We start from the raw sequence: 19,853 nt of genomic DNA, 5'->3' as shown, positions 1-19,853 counted from the left end.
TATATTCCTGATAGTGGATTTATTTATATAATATAGGATTCTAACCAATGAAAAAATATAGATGAAGAAAGGTTACAGAATATTTCCTTACAAACCAACTCACCAAAATGTAGTGCAAAGTATCCCACTTTTACAGCTAAACATAGTAGCATTTTGCATTGAAACTACAATTAAACATACTTTATTCTTGATTAGTTCCTGAAGTCAGCTCTGCGAATACAGTATTCTAGTTATTTTTCTACTTTACCTCTGCCTCTTTAATTCTAAATAAAAAGGTACTAATTTTAAGGGAACCTCTTCCACAATTTAACTCAAATTCCAATTAGTTTTATTCCATTGAATGTTGGAGTGTCATGAGATAGACATTTGTACCAGACACTGAATAGAACAGATGTTTAGTTTGAGACCGCTTTGGGTTGTGGGTCAAAAATCATATCATCTGCAGGCAGCAACTCCTCCTTATCATCCAATATGAGGACGCCCTTGTTTGAGTTCCTGCGCACTGAGATCAGGATCAAACCTACCAGCAGTAGGGCAGACATGATGGCCACGGTGGTCACTAGGAAGAAGGCTGGGAGTAAGAGAAAAATTACAAGTTTGTTTGCAAAATCTGGCAGAACAAGTCTATTAAAGCTCTGTGTAATAGTTGTATCTATTAAAAATTGTTAAAATATAAGAATCTAAAAAGTTATAAAATCTAAAATAAAGGTTTCATGATAACGTGTTATAATGTTACACAAAAATTTGAACATTTATTTTCTTTTTCCTCCCCAATTACCAATTCGCCTTGTGGTGGCGTAGTGACTTGCTACATGTAGCGGAGGACGAATCTCAGTTGCCTCCGCGTCCGAGACAGTCAACCCGCACGACTTACCACATGGCTTATTGAGCATATTACCGCGGAGACATGCACCCACACACAACTCACCACATGCCCCACTGAGATCGAGAACCACACATTATATTGACCACGAGGAGGTTACCCCATGTGACTCTACCCTCCCTAGCAACCGGGCCAATTTCATTGCTTAGAATACCCAGCTGGAGAATTTGACCATTTCTTACGATCGTTTATATTTCCCTTTCTTTCCCAGGGCAGCAAACCAATATTTAACATTTTGATAACATTTCAGTTTTTTTTGTGACCGTGGAAACCCTGACTATTGTGTTAAATAATGTTAAGGTAAACAATCTTATTGTAAAGCATTACCAATTTTATTATAATTCAGTGCTAAGGTGTTCAACAATGCCTTACCTGGAGTCCAATGTCTATGATCTTTGTGGTGTCCGTGTTCATCAAAACGGCCAATAGAAAAAGAAGCAATACAACAAAATAAGCCATCATCACATCAAAGGCAAACTCTAAAAAAATGCTACAGTATCAGAATGCTAAAGCAGAATTTATGTGCCCCTCTTACCATCTTTCCCCGCACAAGCTGACAGGCACTCTTCCTCAGTGCTGTAGCGGTTTTGGTTTCCTCTGCAGCCTCCATAGATGAAGGGCTTACAGGACTGAGAGCTGGAGTCAAAGTAAAATTGACGGAAGGCTGCACGGCACGGACCAGAGTCGGATGGCACAACACAGATTTCTAGAAGTTGGGTTACAAGTGGAACAAAGTCTTAATAATGTTAATAATATTAATAATGTTGTCAAATACATTGATGCATCATTGGCAACAGGTCTAAAATGAGAATATGAATCAATAACAAATATGATTCCAAGAAGAGAAATCTTTGAAAAAGGTACTTTAAAACAAAAGTGCCAACTTAATAATAAATTAATTAATTATAAGATGGTTTCATGTATTCTAAAAAAAGTTAAGAAAATGTCAAATTTGATTAAATGACTCAAGTGGTGTAACCATCTAGTAAAAAGTACTAAAATACTTCTTACACCTTGAATACATTATTTACAAAAATAAATTTCAGTATACAAGATAGATAGATAGATAGATAGATAGATAGATAGACAGATAGACAGATAGACAGAGATAGACAGATAGACAGATAGACAGACAGATAGATAGATAGATAGACAGATAGATAGATATATTTTAACTAGATATTTTAAGTCTATTCAGAAAATGGAAATAAGTTCATAATTGAGTGGGTGTGTTCACATTATTTAGTATGAATTGCATTTTGAAAGTATTTCTGAATATCCTAATAGATCCAAAAAAAAAAAAGTAATAGTGACCAATGTATGATGTTGCTTAAATAAGTCACTCAAAGGAAAGTTCAGAAAAGTGGATACTGTACAGAATCTGTTCAAGATTCCACTGTGACACCGACACTTTGACATCTTGCGATTATTTTACCTTGGTAAGAATAGATGCTGTTAGGTGTGGTGGGGATGTCAGATTCCTTCTTGTTGCTAGGAATAATTCTCACTGAGATGCAAACAAATATAGTGTTATAATTCTATTATTATTTACACAAACATAATAACTACAATATACACTCACCAGCAACTTTATTAGGTACACCTGTACATCTATTCATTCATACAATTATCTAATCAGCCAATCGTCTGGCAGCAGTATAATGTATCATGCAGATATGGGTCAGGAGCTTCAGTTAATCAACCATCATAATGGGGGAAAATGTGAGCTCAGTGATTTAGACCATGCCATGATTGTTGGTGCCAGGTTTGAGTATTTGTTTAACTGCTGATCTCAAATGGCAGTTCTGTAGGTGAAAATGGCTCGTTAATGACAGAGGTCAGAATGGCCAGACTGTTCAAAGCTGACAGGAAGGTTAGAGTATCCCAAATAACCACATTACAACTGTTCGATGCAGAAAAGTATTTCTGAACGTACAACACGTCGAACATTGAGGCGGATGGGCTACAGCAGCAGAGGACCACTCCAGGTATCACTACTGTCAGCTTAGAACAGAAAACTGCATTCTCAGTTTTCTGTTCTTGGCTGACAGAAGTGGAATCCAATGAGGTCTCCTGCTTTTGTAGTCCATCCACCTCAAGGTTTGAGGTGTTGTGCATCCTGAGATATTCTGCTCACTACAACTGTACAGAGAGGTTATCTGAGTTACCGTAGCCTTTCTGTCTGCTCGAAACATTCTGGCTATTCTCTGTTGACCTCTCATCAACAAGGCGTTTTGTCCACAGAACGGCTGCTCACTGGTTGTTTTTTGTTTTTCGCACCATTCTGAGTAAACTCTAGAGACTGTTCAGCAGTTACAGAAATACTCAAACCAGCCTGTCTGGTGCCAACAATCATGCCACAGTCTAAATCACTGAGATCACATTTGTTCCCCATTCTGATGGTTGATGTGAACATTAACTGAAGCTCCTGACCCATATCTGAATGATTTTATACATTACACTGCTACCACATGATTGGCAGATTATATAATAGCATGAATAAACACTGTATATATATATATATATATATATACACCATATATAAACAAACAATTTCTTAACAGATTGTTAAATGAGAATCATAACAGTACCTGTGCAGCTTGTCATGCATGTCTCCTTTGTTTCATAATTGTTCTTGTTGCCACCGCACCCTCCATAGACAAATGGTTCACAGGTGCCATTGTTGTAGTAATAGCGTCTGATGGAGGCCCTGCAGAGCCCAGTCTGTGGAGCGATTTGGCACTTCTCTAATTTGACAAGACAGAAGGTTAGAAAATATTAGAACCAGTGATGTGCTGGATCTGCATTATCCAGAAAACTGATTGTGAAACTCTTTAATGTGCAACAAAGCTTTTGTTTGCAGCTGTAGTTTGCTTAAAAGGTGTGGACAAACAAGGATTAGCACAACAAAAACACCAAAAGGTAATCCAAAAAGTAAAGAAAAACTGATAAAACACCTTGAAATTCGTCTGATGTCATCTCAGGAAGAGCCTTGGGTTCGTCAGCTAGGGAGAGAGATGCAGAATATTGAAGTACAAGTTCACAGTTTTAGATGGAAACAAAAAATTTTTTTTTAAAGATCCATCAAATCAAAATGGTAGTTTTGTTGCTTTAAGTTCATATCTATAAGCTTTGAAAGCATCTATATGCTTATAAACTCCTCACACTTGGCCAAATTAACCTTAAGCAAATATACACATTTATTCTTTACAGAGAGAACAGTCCAAAAATATTGATTACTCATCTTACCAACAGTCATTTTTGTCCAATCTTATACTCCCAGAATGAGAATGTCCCTGCCCTGAATACCACTTGCAACCAACTAACAGATGGCAAAAATTGGGCATTTTTTTTAAAGGGGCCTCTTCGATATGTCCCAAAACTGTGCTCGTCAAGTCATTTCATGAGTTCTTCAGTGTGTTTTTCTACTTTATCCATATTGTATCCATACTGAAATGCAGTCACAACTCCCAAGTATCAATGGAAATAGACTGCAAACTACCAGATTTCAAGACTATTCGGTGTGATAACCATTTGTAAATACATGTGTAAAGTGCTGACGCAACACATGATTTCACCAAAGAAACTTTAACAGAAATGTGGGATGACAAAAAAAAAATCTATAGACACTCAAGAAAAACTAAAGATTAAAAAAGTTAAAAAGGTTATTGTGTATCAGCCCAAGCTAATATTATTTATAAGATGATCATTCAGTTAAGCATTAGCTTTGACCTTAAAATATGTGTCATAATCACACATTTTTCTAAAAACCCCATCTCAATTTATAATTATGTACAGTGCAGTTGATACAAGGTAAACATGAGTACCATTGTTGTTTTCGTGCACAGACATTCGGCTGCGTGGAGAGAGAGTGCGAGAGTCACTGAGAACAGTACCTAGAGAGAGTAGAGATGATATATATATATATATATTTTACTACATGGTGTCTACACAGTAAATAACTATATGACAGAGAAACATCTGTACAGTAAATCAGTAAAACCACAGGTTAATAATAGCACTTCGGCATTGTACTGGTTGGGAACACACCATACCACAGTCATAATTCAAGTTGAAAATGTAAAAAAAAATTCTGTTGAAAATAAACAAAGGAATGCTCTATAAAAATAAATAAGTCCATGGTAAGTCTCATGAACATGGTTGCACAATTCGCACACACACACACACACACACACACACACACACACACACACACACACACACACACACACACACACACACACACACACACACACACACACACACACACACACACACATACATTGCATGCATTCATCTGAGAGGGTTGTAAATAAAACTCCTTAAATTATTTCCTATTTACAATCCTAAGATTTTCTCCTGATGCCTCTACTAGTAGCTTAGGTATTACATTTATCATCTCAAGTCATTGAGGACAGGTGCACAGAGGTCACATAACTGGTTATTCATTAAAAAAAATGAAAATGAGTAAGCTGAAACCACTTCCATGTCTCCATATTGTGAAGAGATTTCACATTAACCTGAATCCTACTTGGTCTTATACCCACATTTAAACTTCAGCATATGACAAGGCGATACATTTTAATGTTTGCATTACATAAACAACTACATTTATAAGCTTGTTTTATCATTTAAAAGCATGATCAAATTGTGCAGTAGCTCAACTGATAAAGCATACATCAATGTTTCATGTCCATTTGTTTGTTTATTTGGCAAGTAGTCTTGTAATAGGCTGGATAATGTAAAAGTCAACCAATTGTTATTCCAAAATAAACCCCTTCAGTGTAATACAAGATCCCTCCGCTTCAGGTCGGTGTCCTGATCACCTTGTCAGGGTTAATTCTGCAATAACAACTGGTTGACTGTTCATTACATTTCATCGCTTACATATCTGTTTTTTGTGCAAAAAAAACGTTACTAATATTATAAGTGAACCTTAAGGAACATATTAAAATAATAAAAAAATATATGTCATGACCATTTTAAAACTCAATTAAACATTAACTTCAAACCTCATTTGAACCTGATCAGTTTTTCATTTCACATGTGCTTTTTATGACACTAGCGGTTAGGTTTTGGCTTAAGGTTTAGGGTAGGGAGGGAGATTTTTTTTCATTTAAAACTTGATAGAACATTTACCTTAAAAGCTTTATCCATTTTGCTTAAATTTCATCACCATCAAATTTTTCATGAGATGTCATTGTTCTGTAACTCACTCAACTGTAGACAAAAAAACCCTCCTGTTTCCTAATTGACTTAATACTGATCGGACCGGTTTTGCTTTTAGTCCTTAAAATTAAGACTAGTTAAATGTTTTGCTTCAAGAATTTAATGAGCAATATAAATCCCATGTTAGGTTACCTGACTGAACTTAATCATGACCAAACAGAAGTTAAAGAGGAAATCAAAACAACATCACTCAAATATAGCAGGTCATAAACCAACAGACTGACCATTTTAAGTATATAGTCAACCACAGGCCGCAATGTGGGTACTGGATTAGTGCCACTCTCATAGGAGAAAAGCTATAATGAAGTCTGTATGGTTTTCTCATATTTTGGTCTCCTTCTCTAAGCCTCTGTTTTAATCACCACAGACAAGTCAGATCATAGGATAATGTTCTCTATAAACCACAAGTCATTTTTATATTAGAAATATTTGACTTGGTGATATATTAAAAACTTGACATTATACGCTGGCGACAAATTTTGATTTGACATTTTGCTGTTTCTGAAGGAAATTGGTACTTTAATTCACCAAAGTGGCATTCAACTGATCATAAAGTATAGTCAGGACATTAATGATGTAAAAAAAAAAAACAGCATCATCACTATTTAAAAAAAAAAGTCATTTTTGATTAAATCTAGACAGACCCCATTTCCAGCACACATCACTCCAAAACCTTATCCTTGAGTAATCATGATAAATTGCTAATTTGGTGCTAGAAAATCACTTGGCATTATATCAAACACAGTTGAAAACTATTTGGTTCATTAAATGAAGTTTAACATTGTCTTTGTGTTTGTTTTTGAATTGCCACAGTATGCACTAGACTGGCATGTCTTAAGATCAATATTAGGTAAAATAAAATGTGCAAAAAACAAACAGCTTTCTCTACAAACTCATCAGTCAATCATTGTTTTGAGGAATGAAGGCTAAACGGTCTCTAGCTTGATAAACAGACACCTCACATGTCCTCAGCTGACAGCTTCATTGAATTCTACCTGCTCAACACCAGTTTCTTCTAACAGTAAAGAGAAGAATCAGGGGTGCAGTCCTTATGGGAAGAATTGCAAAGAAAAAGGCACTATTGAAAAACAGACAAACAAAAATAAAAGTTTAGAGTGGGCAAAGAAACACAGACATTAGACAACAGATAATTGGAAAAGAGTGTTATGGATCTTAACCCCATTGAGCTTTTGTGGGATCAGCTAGACTGTAAGTTGCGTGAGAAATGCCCAAGTATATTTTTATAGATCAAACATAGAAAAAGTGCTTACATAGAATAGTTTGAGCATTATATTAATCCAGGAAAATAAGGATGAGACTGTAAGGTCTTCTTGACCTTGCTGAGAGAAACCTGGGCACTCAGCCATGACAGAAAATACTAGGGAGAGAGTACTCTTCAAAGCACTGAATGGCACCGACAATAGATAAAGATTACCACAGCCAATAGTCAAAGTTATTGTAATATTGCGCTATTTTCCCACCAGCTGTGTTCGCTACTTCCCCGTCCTGATTTTATTTTTTATCTATCAATATAATTGGATAGAGAGAGTCCCTGTCTAATCAAATCACATACTTGAACGGCAGCTGCAGATCTGGAGCCAACTGTGGAGGATGCCTCACGTACAGTTCAACACCTGAAAGGGCATTTCGCAGTGAAAAAGGCCAATTGCTTCACTGTGTCATGTGAGTTTAACTTGCTCAAGCCAGATAACAGTATTAATCCTGCCTCTATAAGATAACAGGAGGGATGTGCTTATGAGGTAATGTGTGAAAACAGAAGTGTATAAACAAGTAAGCTTTGAATCAGAGGATCAGATGATACAGTTGGCATCTAGGCTTTGTTGTTTTGCTAAAGAGAAGAGTCCTCAATATTCCACAACACAAGACAGCCACATCTATGTCAAGTGCTACAGGAAGTGTGGGGTGAAATGTCACCTGAGTATCTGGACAATCTCACTGCTAGAATGCCAAGATCTGCAAAGCTGTCATTGCGGCACATGGAGGATTTTTTGATGAGAACTTTAAGAAGTTCTGAACATTTCTATTTAATTGTAATAGTAATTGTTCACGTTATTAATGTCCTGATTATACATTGCGATCAGTTGAATGCCACTTTGGTAAATAAAAGTACCAATTTCTTTCCAGAAGAGCAAAATTTAGACATTATTCCAAACTTTTGGCTGCCAGTGTATACCAGAGTACCAAGAATTAAACCCAAAATACATGTTTTGTTTGTTTTTGTTCCTTATATATTATATTATATTATATTATATTATATTATATTATATTATATTTATATATATATATATATATATATATATATATATATATATATATATATATATATATATATATATATATATATATAATACAATATACTGCATTAAAAAATTATAGATACTAAAAGCAACAATGTAAGTCAATGCAAACACAATCTTGATGCAAATGGCAGCTGTCCTATATAATCAGGATTTGTTTATTGATTTGCATTTATTGAACCACAGTTCTCACATACTCCACTCCACATGGGCTGCTGACACACAGTGGGTAGGATGAGTATTATAGGTAGAAACATGTTCTAGTACATTCATTATGACTCCACGGTGTAGACAGTAAAGATAAACACAACCCTCTGATAGATCCTTGAAGAATTTGGATCACATTATATAATCAACAGCTGTGTGCTACAAAAACCCTGATAAAAAAAAAGATAAAAAAAAACAGGCTTTGGGAGTTAAGGAATACTTATAACAACATTACATAATCATGATACAAAAATGTGTAACTGTAATCTGTTACAGTTACATAACTCAATTTTCAGATTAGTTATATTTGGTAAAATTGGGATTACTAGCAGGATTACAATTTTCAATATCTAAAAAATTAAACAAAAGATCGTATTGACATAAAATGACAAAGACCGCTGCTTGCATTATAGTGGTACAGATTCAGATATGATCAGAGGCACGCTGGAGATCTCTTCTGGTTTTCTTGCATGACTCATGTGAATCTGGTGCCACTTACTGTAGCATTTGTAAATAACATCTGTCTCACATCAACACTGCGCTCTCCAGGCAAACGAGGTCAAACAATTAAAAGTGCTATTTCATCACAATGGCCACTGGAGGACTATTATAATTTTTGTGGAAATTCCACAATTCTTGTTGATTCAATGGAGAAAAGGGAAATGACATTACAGTTCACTGCAATTTATACCTTCCAGCTGTGAAGATGCAGGGATTTTACAAGGACCCAGTATATCATTTAAAGAGGCATTTAAAGGTAAGACCCACATGAAAATCATGTTAGCAAGGATAGATAAAATTAGTCTTTTTAGTTTTGTCAAAAGTACCTGTACTTTAGTACCAAGTCGTTACTAAAATAAAAAAAGATGTAACTGTACTAGTGTTTTTTGCAGTACCGGTGGTACCGACAGTTTTAGGGGGTAACGGAATACATGTAACAGGATTACATATTTAAAATACAAAATATAAGTAACTGTATTCCACTACAGTTACAATTTAAATAATTGGTAATTAGAATACAGTTACATTCAAAAAGTATTTTGATTACTGAAGAGATTACTTTACATTTTATTGTCAATTGTTTCATTTAATATTTAGTCTTTAAGTTTGAAAACATTTATGCATATAAATGATGTGATCCAAAGTGCATTTGAACAGCGGTGAAACACTTTCTGATGATGTGTTACATTCATACGAACAGACAGAGAAATAAGTTTGAAGTAAGTTTGGAGCAGAATAAATAGAAATAAACCTTGTGTAAATTGTCGGCTTTACGCTAAGATAAAATGCTATTTCTACCCATTTTACTTGCACGTGCTAAATAAGATATTTAGGTTTTTCAGAGAATGTATTTTAACATGTGTATTTTGTCTTACTGTTCTGGCAGAATTTTTATAGTCTAAACAAGTGAAAAAAATCTACTACTTCCCCTTCCTGATTTAATTTTTTATCTATCAATATAATTGGATAGAGAGAGTCCCTGTCTAATCAAATCACATACTTGAATGGCAGCTGCAGATCTGGAGTCAACTGTGGAGGATGCCTCACAGGTTCAACACCTGAAAGGGCTTCTTGTAAAGCTAAGATAGATTGATATCGATATGATAGGTGTGGGTGAGAAAAAGATCAATATTTAAGTCCATTTTTGCTTGAAATTCTTCACCCTGCCCAGTAGATGGCATTATGCATGAAGAATGTAAATAACCAAAAACAAAAGAAGAATGTGAAATTTAATGTGGAGATTGACTGAGCAGGGAGGTAAATTTATAGAAAACAATTACTTAAATATTGATCTGTTTCTCACCCAACTTATCATATCTCTTCTGAAGACATGGATTTAATCACTGGAGTTTTATGGATTAGGCTACTTTTATGCTGATTTATGTGCTTTTTGGAACTTCAAAATTTTGGCACACATTCACTTGCATTGTATGGACCAAAAGAGCTGAGATATTCTTCTACAATCTTAATTTGTTTTCTGCCAAATCAAAAAGTCATACACATCTGGGATGGCATAAGTGTGACTAAATGAGAGAATTTTCACTTTTGTGTAAATGATTCCTTTGAAGCCCGATGTGGCCCCTGTACCAAACAATTGCTCTACCGCCTCTATTGTGCGGGACATAATGCACCAAGTGACCCTGCTTTTTTTTTAGTGGGTTTTCATATTATTATTATTATTTTTTTTGCATTCCTTGCATTGTTTTGAACATGTTCTATGCACAACAGCAACCCTCTCATTTGGCATTAAGGGACATTTAGACCCTATACATAAACTGATTTTAATGTAATTGTTTCATACATTATTATCTTGAAAATAACTTTTTCATCTTTTCTTTTATATAATTTTGTCAACCTTTAATAATTTTTTTAAAATCAGATTCATGTAGTGTTTACAGTATCATACATAAGTGATGTATTTTAAAAGTTGTCAATCACAAACAAAATACCTATATTTTTGTATTCTTTCTGGCAAACAGCCATAGAAGGGAATGTAAATTATGGCATGTGTGCCTCATTTTTAAATTGCAGAATAGAGTTTTTATTATAAAGGGGCATAGCTTTCGCAACTCAGTACTCAATACTCATGAGTACTTTTAAATGAGCACCTATTTTACTCTTACTGGAGTAGTTTTTAGGATAGGTACATTTACTCTACATTTACTACATTTTTTAAGATGTAACGGTACTTTTACTTGAGTATTATTTTTCAGTACTCTTTCCAACCCGAGCGGCCGAAATGGGCTTCCTCAGAAGGGTGGCGGGCTTCTCCCTTAGAGATAGGGTGAGGAGCTCAGTCATCCGTGAGGAGCTCGGAGTAGAGCCGCTGCTCCTTTGCGTTGAAAGGAGTCAGTTGAGGTGGTTTGGGCATCTGGTAAGGATGCCCCTGGCCAGCCTCCCTAGGGAGGTGTTTCAGGCACGTCCAGCTGGGAGGAGGCCTCGGGGAAGACCCAGGACTAGGTGGAGAGATTACATCTCCACACTGGCCTGGGAACGCCTCGGGGTCGCCCAGTCAGAGCTGGTTAATGTGGCTCGGGATAGGGAAGTTTGGGGCCCCCTGCTGGAGCAGCTGCCCCCGCGACCCGACTTCGGATAAGCGGTTGAAGATGGATGGATGGATGGACTCTTTCCAACCCTGTTCAAAAATAACTCTCCCAACCCTGGGCAGCGAGCACCGACTCAATCTGGTACCAGCACACAATATGACTGACACACAACTGCTTTAAAATGCTCATTTTGAGCATGTGCTCGGTTACTCCTTACACTGAAATGGACAATTGATCAAATTACAATCGTGGCATGTCCTAATGTGATTTTTTAAACCGCTAAAAGCTGCAATCTTAGGCTGCGTCTCGTTTGGAAGGCTGCATGATAGGTAGGATGCGTTATTTGAAGCCATATATTGAGTGTCCTCCTTTACACGAGCCTCATTTAAATGAGATGGCCTTCACTGGACAAACGAAACGGAACATAACATGGTTGCTATGACATCAAGCCGCTCTTTAACAAGCGCTTTGAGTGAGAAGGGAACAAAGTCCCTCTGGCCAGGAATGCATGAGGTACATTTTAGGTACATTTACACGTTATAATGATGTAAAGAGAAAAGAAAATAGATTTTACAGTTGTACTTTTAGTCTAATACTTTATTTTAATTATATATTTAGTTATATTCTCTGCACCCATCTACTGAGGTACTTCTACTTGGGAATTAACATTACTTGCGTTTGAACATCATATTTACCGGAAAATTGGCGTCATATTTTTTTTGACATTTCTGTTGAAGCAAAGAATTGTGGGTTGTGAGTGCCCACGAAGGATACACCTCATGCATCCTCAGTCGCATTCGAAGTGTCTTAATCGCTTTTCTGAAACGAGACAGCCTCGATGACGTATGCTGCCGACAATTGCGACCTCTGGTGCATCCTTCCAAAGAGACACAGCTACGATTGCTCTGTATCTGTTGTGGAAGTCCCAGATACATTGACGTTGTGTCATAAAATTCCGGGTACCCACACACCGCTACAACCATGTTGTCACCCATTTTTCCTGATTTCTTCTGCTACTACATCAGTATGTCAGTGACATCCGGACAATCTCAATGCTGATAGGCTTTCATGACAACGCGTCTTGCAGATATTTTGCACGAGTTGAAAAATGTCAATTTTTGCATTGACTTTGTATGTAACTGCACCGCGTGAGACGCTCCATTCGCGTTATATGTGAACACCATTAGTGTGGAAGAGCTGCGTACTTTAAATAAATCCGACCACTCATACATATTGAGAATCATTCACGCCACGTTGTATCATAAGACTACAATCTACTGTGAACAAAATATATATTTCTATGATTAAATCACAGCATTTGCGATTAATCTCAACTCAACTTTATTTATATAGCATTTAAAACAACTGTTGAGTTGACCAAAGTGCTTCACAGTAATAAAATGTAAAACATTTAAAAATTACCACACACACAAACACAAGTGTGCCGCACAAGCCCTCAAAAGTGAAGCCAAAATGTCTCGATCGCCCCCCGGTGACTGGTCCTAGTATAGGTCATAAACCCCGCCTCCCCATGTTATTCATCGGGACATGACACCAACTAAACAATTAAATTACACTTCACATATCTTTTTTCCAAAGATAGTTTCTGTCATTTACTGTAGTTTATATCACGTTGATGTAATTTCAAGTGTTTGTTTTCAAAATAAGTTTGTTTTTAGTTAGTTATTTGATGCTATAAAAACGGTGCTGTGACATCATGATTGACAGCTGTGATTGACAGGTTCTCTGAGCGAAGTAGTCACTGAAGCACCAACGGGCTTTTTTTTCGGGATCTTCGGAGGACTGAGGAGATTGGAGCTTTAAATTTAATATCTAAATTTCTATAATTAATTATTTCACACAGTCATAAGTCAAAAGTCAAAAGTGCAGGGGTGTGTGCTTGCGATTGATTCAGTGAGAGTGAGGGCGGGGCCTTGATTTCGCGGCTTTACTTCCTGCTCACTACTGCGCAGGTCTGGTCCCGAAATCGCAACTGAGCAGACTCAAGTCCCAAGATGTCAGCACCATATCGGGATACTGGCGGCTTCAGTTCTCACCAATGGAAAAGAGCGAAGGGGCGTAGTCCATCTTTTTTTACAGTCTATGCACAAACACCAGTAATCTGATACACAAACACTCAACTGTGTCCATCATTTCATTTGTCAGACTCGAAGGACAGTCTAAAGTCATGGTCAATCTCATCTCTTAAGTGTCGCTAACTGTTTATGCAGAAAAGATAAGCTTCTGGCAAAAAACACACGTTATAATAAAAGACAAATTCAAAATAAAAGCTAGGGCAGTGACATTGAAGAATTTGTGACAGAAATATATTAAACTGCATAGTAAAATGTAATATTCACTGTAAATGATAACAATAAAGCAATATATAACAAGCAAGACAGCTGTTGAATAAAAGTTTGGCAAAAAAAAAAAATGCAATGACATGTTAAAAAGTTATATTTTCACTTATTTTAAGAAATAATTGATTAGACACCATTTTGATGATTAAATTAAAAGAAACTCTAAAACATGGAGTTATGGAAAATAATAATAATAATAACTAAAATGGTAAACATGATTTGGTAAAGAATAAAACAGATTTCAGGGTGCTACTTAAAAACACTTATCGATACGACTACTGAAATTTGGTACCATGACAACATTAGTCATAAGTGTTCCCTAATTTCTCTGCCAATAATTTTTGCAGGAGCAGGAATAGAAGTGGAAAAATTACCACTCCCCCTGGCAAACGGCCAATATTCCAGTACATGGGTCACCTACTGTCGAAACTTTAGTATGACTTCTCATTTCCATCTTAACTTTAGTTGAAACTAAAATTGTTCTCTGAAATGCTTTCATGTCCAGTGACAACAGTAACTAGGACAGCATTTCTTTTATTCTATTTTTTTCTTTGTAAAAAAAATGTAGATTGTACATATGAATAATAAATTAATTGAAAATATTAGTAAGTTCTTAGGGGGAAAGTGCAATGGATAATTTATCGGACTTTGATACTTATTATAAATGCATTGTCAAGAAGCTCAAAAGTATAGTAACATTTTCAAACAAAGTAAAACAAATTTTCTTTCCTTCTTTATTTTTTTGTCATTAAAATCCTCCTTAAACATAAACAGAATCACCCTAAAATGTTAGCTGGTGATGTTTTACTGCGGATCATGAGGACAGGCACTGGAGGCATTAATAAAACTAATGATGATGATGATGATGATGAAGATAGCATGTGATCTACCTATTGCAGTCGGATGTTAATGAATGGTCAGTGCCAATAAGTCTACATGCTAACTGCAATATGTGGCACAATTTAACTTGGTAATGTTTTGAATCTGAGGTATATCCTGTCAGACTGATTTAGATAAAGTTAATGTTAATCATGACATAATTCAGTGCATCTGTTCTAACTCTATTTGCTTGATGAGAAAATACATTATTTTCTGTACAGATAGAAGACTCACCTGTTTTGGTTAAACATGCAGAGTTGTTCTACAATTGAACATATTCTGTTTTCCTATTAAGGAGGCAGAGTCCCTGTTTTCATGTTTTTTTCTTACATATAGTAAAAGCTATATCACTAATAACATTATTCAAACACAGTTTGTTTGTATTCAGAAGGTATGATTAAAAGTAATTGAGAACATATTTATTTTCTCTTGGCTTTATTCTCAAATGCGATCTTGTTGGGCCTGGGTTGCTAGGGAGGGTAGAGTTACATGGGGTAACCACCTCATGGTCACGATTAGTGGTTCTCGCTCTCAATGGGGTGTGTGGTAAGTTGTGCGTGGATCATGGAGAGTAGCATGAGCCTCCACATGCAGTGAGTCTCTGCAGTGTCATGCACAATGAGTCAAATGATAAGATGCATGACGGATTCATTAGTGGAGGCAACTTAGACTTCTCTTCCGCCACCCGGATTGAGGCGAGTAAACGCGCCAACACGAGGACCAGCTAACTAGTGGGAATTGGACATTCTAAATTGGGAGAAAAAGGAAAAAAAAAAAAAAGGAAAACAAATGCGATCTTGAGGTAATCAAAAAAGTAATCTGATTACATGAATTATCAAGGTAACTGGATTAATTTAATGATTACATTTTTAAACTAAGTAATCAGTATTTGTAACTTATTACATTTTAAAGTAACCCTCCTAACACTGTCAATAACTTAAAACCCCCAATTTTTCACCCTTTTTCTCCCCTATTTGAAATGTCCAATTCCCAATGCGCTCTAGGTCTTCGCAGTGGCGTAGTGACTCACCTCAATCCGGGTGGTGGAGGACAAATCTCAGTTGCCTCGATGTCTGAGACAGTCAGTCCGCACATTTTACCACATGGCTTGTGAAGCGCGTTACCACGGAGACATTACGCGTGTGGAGGCTTCATGCTAATCTCCACGGCATCCACACACATCATACGCCCCACCGAGAACGAGAACCACATTATAGCGATCACGAAGAGGTTACCCTATGTGACTACCCTCACATTGTGACTAGTTGCTTAGGAGAACTGGCTGGAGTTATTAAAACCCCACAATAAAGACGATTCCCTGTCAAAACCACTTTTTATCACTATGTTTGAGTAGACTAACTCTGCTGAGATGTCTGTACATCTAGTTGACTAAACAATGGTAAATTCCATGTCAGGGGCATGATGACAAATTTTGCAAAATTTTTGTCAAAATTAAGAGGTAGCGGAAAAGAAATGAATGTTTGAGGCATCAAACTGATTTTTATCAAACAGATTATTAAAGAATTCATTCAGTAAGCGATTCTGAGTTGCATATGTAGCCTACTGTATATCCATCATGACACTAATAGGGTTTGGGGCAATGAATATTTTACATTAAAAAAAAGATTTAAATGTTAAGGATAAATGAATGTTTTCAACACACTGTCGGCTATTCATAATTGTTTCATCGAACAATGATGTTTACCTGTCACCCCATTACAGGATGTCTCACACGCCTCCTGGGTCTCAAAGTTATTATTGTTGCCCCCACAGCCGCCATAGATGAACTGCTTGCATGTCTGGTTGGTGGCATCATAATAGAATCGTGGGAGGGCAGCACGGCAATTTCCCACCACACTTGGCTGAAGGCAGTGATCTAATAACAGAAGAAAATGGATATTGGATTGTCTTGATATAGCTTTATCTACTGACTCCCCTAACTTTGGTAATTACAGGGTAAAACTGATTTTGAAAAGGAAATGAATAGCTGTGTACCCAGATTTCTATTGATATCTGCATTTCAAATTGGAAAAAGTGCGCATTATGTCATGATATATCTGAAGACCTCTAATAAAAGTCTACGGTGAAGATGTTTGCACTTGTTATACCATACTGAGGCACCATTATGGACATGTCATGCAGGTATGGAAATAAGTGTCTGTGCTCCCTTCTGCAATAAAAGATGTCTTGTTTACAGTACTAGGTTGTAAAAACCTGGAGTACAGGTTGGTCAAGTCAGGGTAAAACAATGCAGCACTGGACAAAGGGAAGGTTTCTATACAGCATTGTTTTCTCTGTGTTCCTGTCATGATGATTATTTAAAGTTTATTTTAAAAAGTTTCTACATTAACTCATATATTCCCAGCTCTGTATTATAATTTTTTACATATTAGGGGCGTCGTTCTCACCAAACACATTTTTTTCGCTGTTTTTAATTGATTTTCAAATGTAAATATGTGCTTGAGTCTAGACCACCGTTGCGTTGCGTCGCATCTCTCAGCGCATCATGCAGAATCGCTGCGTTTTTTAGACACCGTGTCAGGTTAAAAAGCATGCAGTAGGCTTAAACTTTTAAAAGGACCATTCGAGACACCTGCGTTCTGTTCATTGCATATAGCCTTTTAAAAGCACAAGAACGTGTTTGTTCTGAATGGCCCCTTAGTAGCCTATGTAGGATTTTAAATGTAGGCCTGTGTAGTTTGCATATGGCCAAAATACAGTAGCGGTTTTAACCACCACGCAAACCAGGCATTCGTGTGGGGCCCGGACGTCGGGGGGGGGGCCCCGCCCTGTAGGAAAACTCCACAAAAAATCACTTAAGTGGTGACACGATGTTCTGGGTACACGTGCGAATACGCTGTTTTCAGTGCTCTTAGAGCGGTTCACATTAGAAGCCGCTGGGGTCAGGACCAGTTGGTAATTTATGAAAAAAATATATTAGGCATGCGCTCACACTCACAGAAACGAGCGAACGGATGAGTTAGGGGCTGTTCACACCAAACGTGTATTTGCCTGCGTCTGCTCTGTTTTTCTATTGTTCTGTGTTTACACACGCTAGACTAACGTCCATACATGCTGCACCACATCTCGCCATTCCTTCAGTGTCTCACGGAGGACTGGCACATTTTTAGACACTGTGTCAAGTTAATAAGAGCTTCAGGTTTCAAAAATGCATGCAGAAAAGCGCATGTTGCACTGCATCTAGACTGATTTTAGCGCAGGTGTCACAAAATCTAAGGTTCTGATCAAGTTCAGGTTGCAAAGAGGGGACTGTTACAATTATTTCAGATTGTTCTGCAACAAGCAAAGTTTCAGCGCTTGATAAACGGCAAGGTTTTTTTTCCTTCTGCTCTAATGTGCTGAGGGGCCGTCGTGCCTTATATGTTTATTGTTAGTTACAAATGTTGCCAACGATGCATACATAAAATACAGCCTCAGCATCAGAATATAAGCTCCAGGTGAAAGTAAATAAGACAGAACTATATTACTATTGTGTACAACAAATCCTCAAAGTAATAATAATGCTGAATCATATTATAAATGGCAAACTGGACAACATAAAATAATTGTGGGTTATAAAATGAATAAATAACAACTGAATTCCAAAATGTTACTGGGTAAAGTTTTGCACACCCTGTTCAAAAAAATTTTTTTGTATAAATGCATGTAGGTAAATATTGCTTTTATATTATTGTATTGTGGAAAAACTAGATTTTATAAAAATGTTGAATGTACTTGGCTACAAGGGCTGATAGGATAAACTTAAAATTATGATTTAAAATACATTTTATGTAATTTATTTAAGCAAAACTTTTCAAAATGAGGCCCCAGCTTGGTCAGTTGCTTGGGGCCTCAGAAATCGTAAACCCACCCCTGCCAAAATACCATAATAAATCACATAAACTACAGTATAAATAAATACATATTTAATAGCACAACGATTAGGCTATTTATTTGTATTATTATTATTATTATTTTAATTTTTTGTTTACATATAGTTTGAAGTAGATTCAATTTAAATGTATCATGATTTCGAGCAGTAACTACAATTGTAGTAACTTTGGTAATTCAGTGTAAACTATTCCAAGGCAAATATTTCTCACGGTTACCTGTTGTGTTTACAGCGTGAACATCAGCCTCGTTTTGGCGCTCCTCGTCAGCAGAAATGACCTGGGTTTTGCGGTACACCTTGAACTGTGTGCTTGGCATCAAAACACACACGTCTTTGCCGTCTTTCATACAGCTGACCAGCGTGCACTCTGTCTTTCCGTCTGCTGCTGGAGTCCCGATGAGAGCGAGCTGACATTCGTCTTTGTCACAACAAGCTTGTTTGCACTCTTCTGCGTCTGAGATGTTCGGCAGGTAAGCCAGGTAACCCGCGCCGTCATCAAATGATTTAGGGTCCAGGCCTTGCTCCAGCTCCGTGTTTGAGTCCCATGTGCACGCTTTTAAAACCGAGAGGCTACAGAGAACCCCAACGAAGTAAGCTGTAAACCACACCTGAGCCATTCTTCCTACCACGTACCGTTCTTGACTGGTCTGAACTGTCCTCGGTTATAGACGACGGTCTGCTGCACAAATAAAGTTAGAACAGCAGAATAATGACTACACCTACCTACAGTTCCCGATTCTAAATGTAAATAGTTAGTGTATAGCCTAAGAACGCAACAGGTGCACGTCTTCTCTTTCCTGGGTAATAATGGAACACAGAACTTCCTCCTAAGTGACGTCATTGTTTGCCTTTCACAAGATCCTCATACCGTCCCACACAAGTTACACACAGGTCACCTGACCTGGAATACACAAATCATCCTGTAGTCTCAATTAATCTATTTATGGATGTGAATCCCAGGTTTGTCAATATTTGTAATAAATCTGACATCTGACAGGGTTCAGAGAATAATAGGCAAGTTTTGTGAGAATTATATAT

General features: G+C 36.9%; 1 protein-coding gene across 2 annotated transcripts; it reads right to left on the bottom strand.

Annotated features, from left to right (window-relative positions):
- LOC127632050 (uncharacterized) lies at positions 1-19,633 on the bottom strand. Of its 2 annotated transcripts, none has more exons than XM_052110516.1 (9): positions 19,033-19,633; positions 16,629-16,799; positions 4,711-4,779; positions 3,841-3,888; positions 3,475-3,630; positions 2,319-2,390; positions 1,419-1,589; positions 1,256-1,276; positions 1-571 (listed from the first exon to the last, which is right to left on the bottom strand). In XM_052110516.1, the coding sequence occupies exons 1-9, from the start codon at positions 19,430-19,432 to the stop codon at positions 396-398; spliced, it is 1,284 nt and encodes a 427-aa protein (XP_051966476.1). In that variant the 5' UTR covers positions 19,433-19,633; the 3' UTR covers positions 1-395. The 2 variants fall into 2 exon arrangements, with proteins under 2 accessions (XP_051966476.1, XP_051966475.1); XM_052110515.1 differs by having other exon boundaries at positions 1,256-1,308; positions 1,421-1,589.
- Positions 19,634-19,853: the final 220 nt, after the last annotated feature.

Source organism: Xyrauchen texanus, chromosome 38 (assembly GCF_025860055.1).
Source record: "Xyrauchen texanus isolate HMW12.3.18 chromosome 38, RBS_HiC_50CHRs, whole genome shotgun sequence".
NCBI lineage: Eukaryota > Metazoa > Chordata > Actinopteri > Cypriniformes > Catostomidae > Xyrauchen > Xyrauchen texanus.
This window is presented reverse-complemented; position numbering and strand designations above follow the sequence as displayed.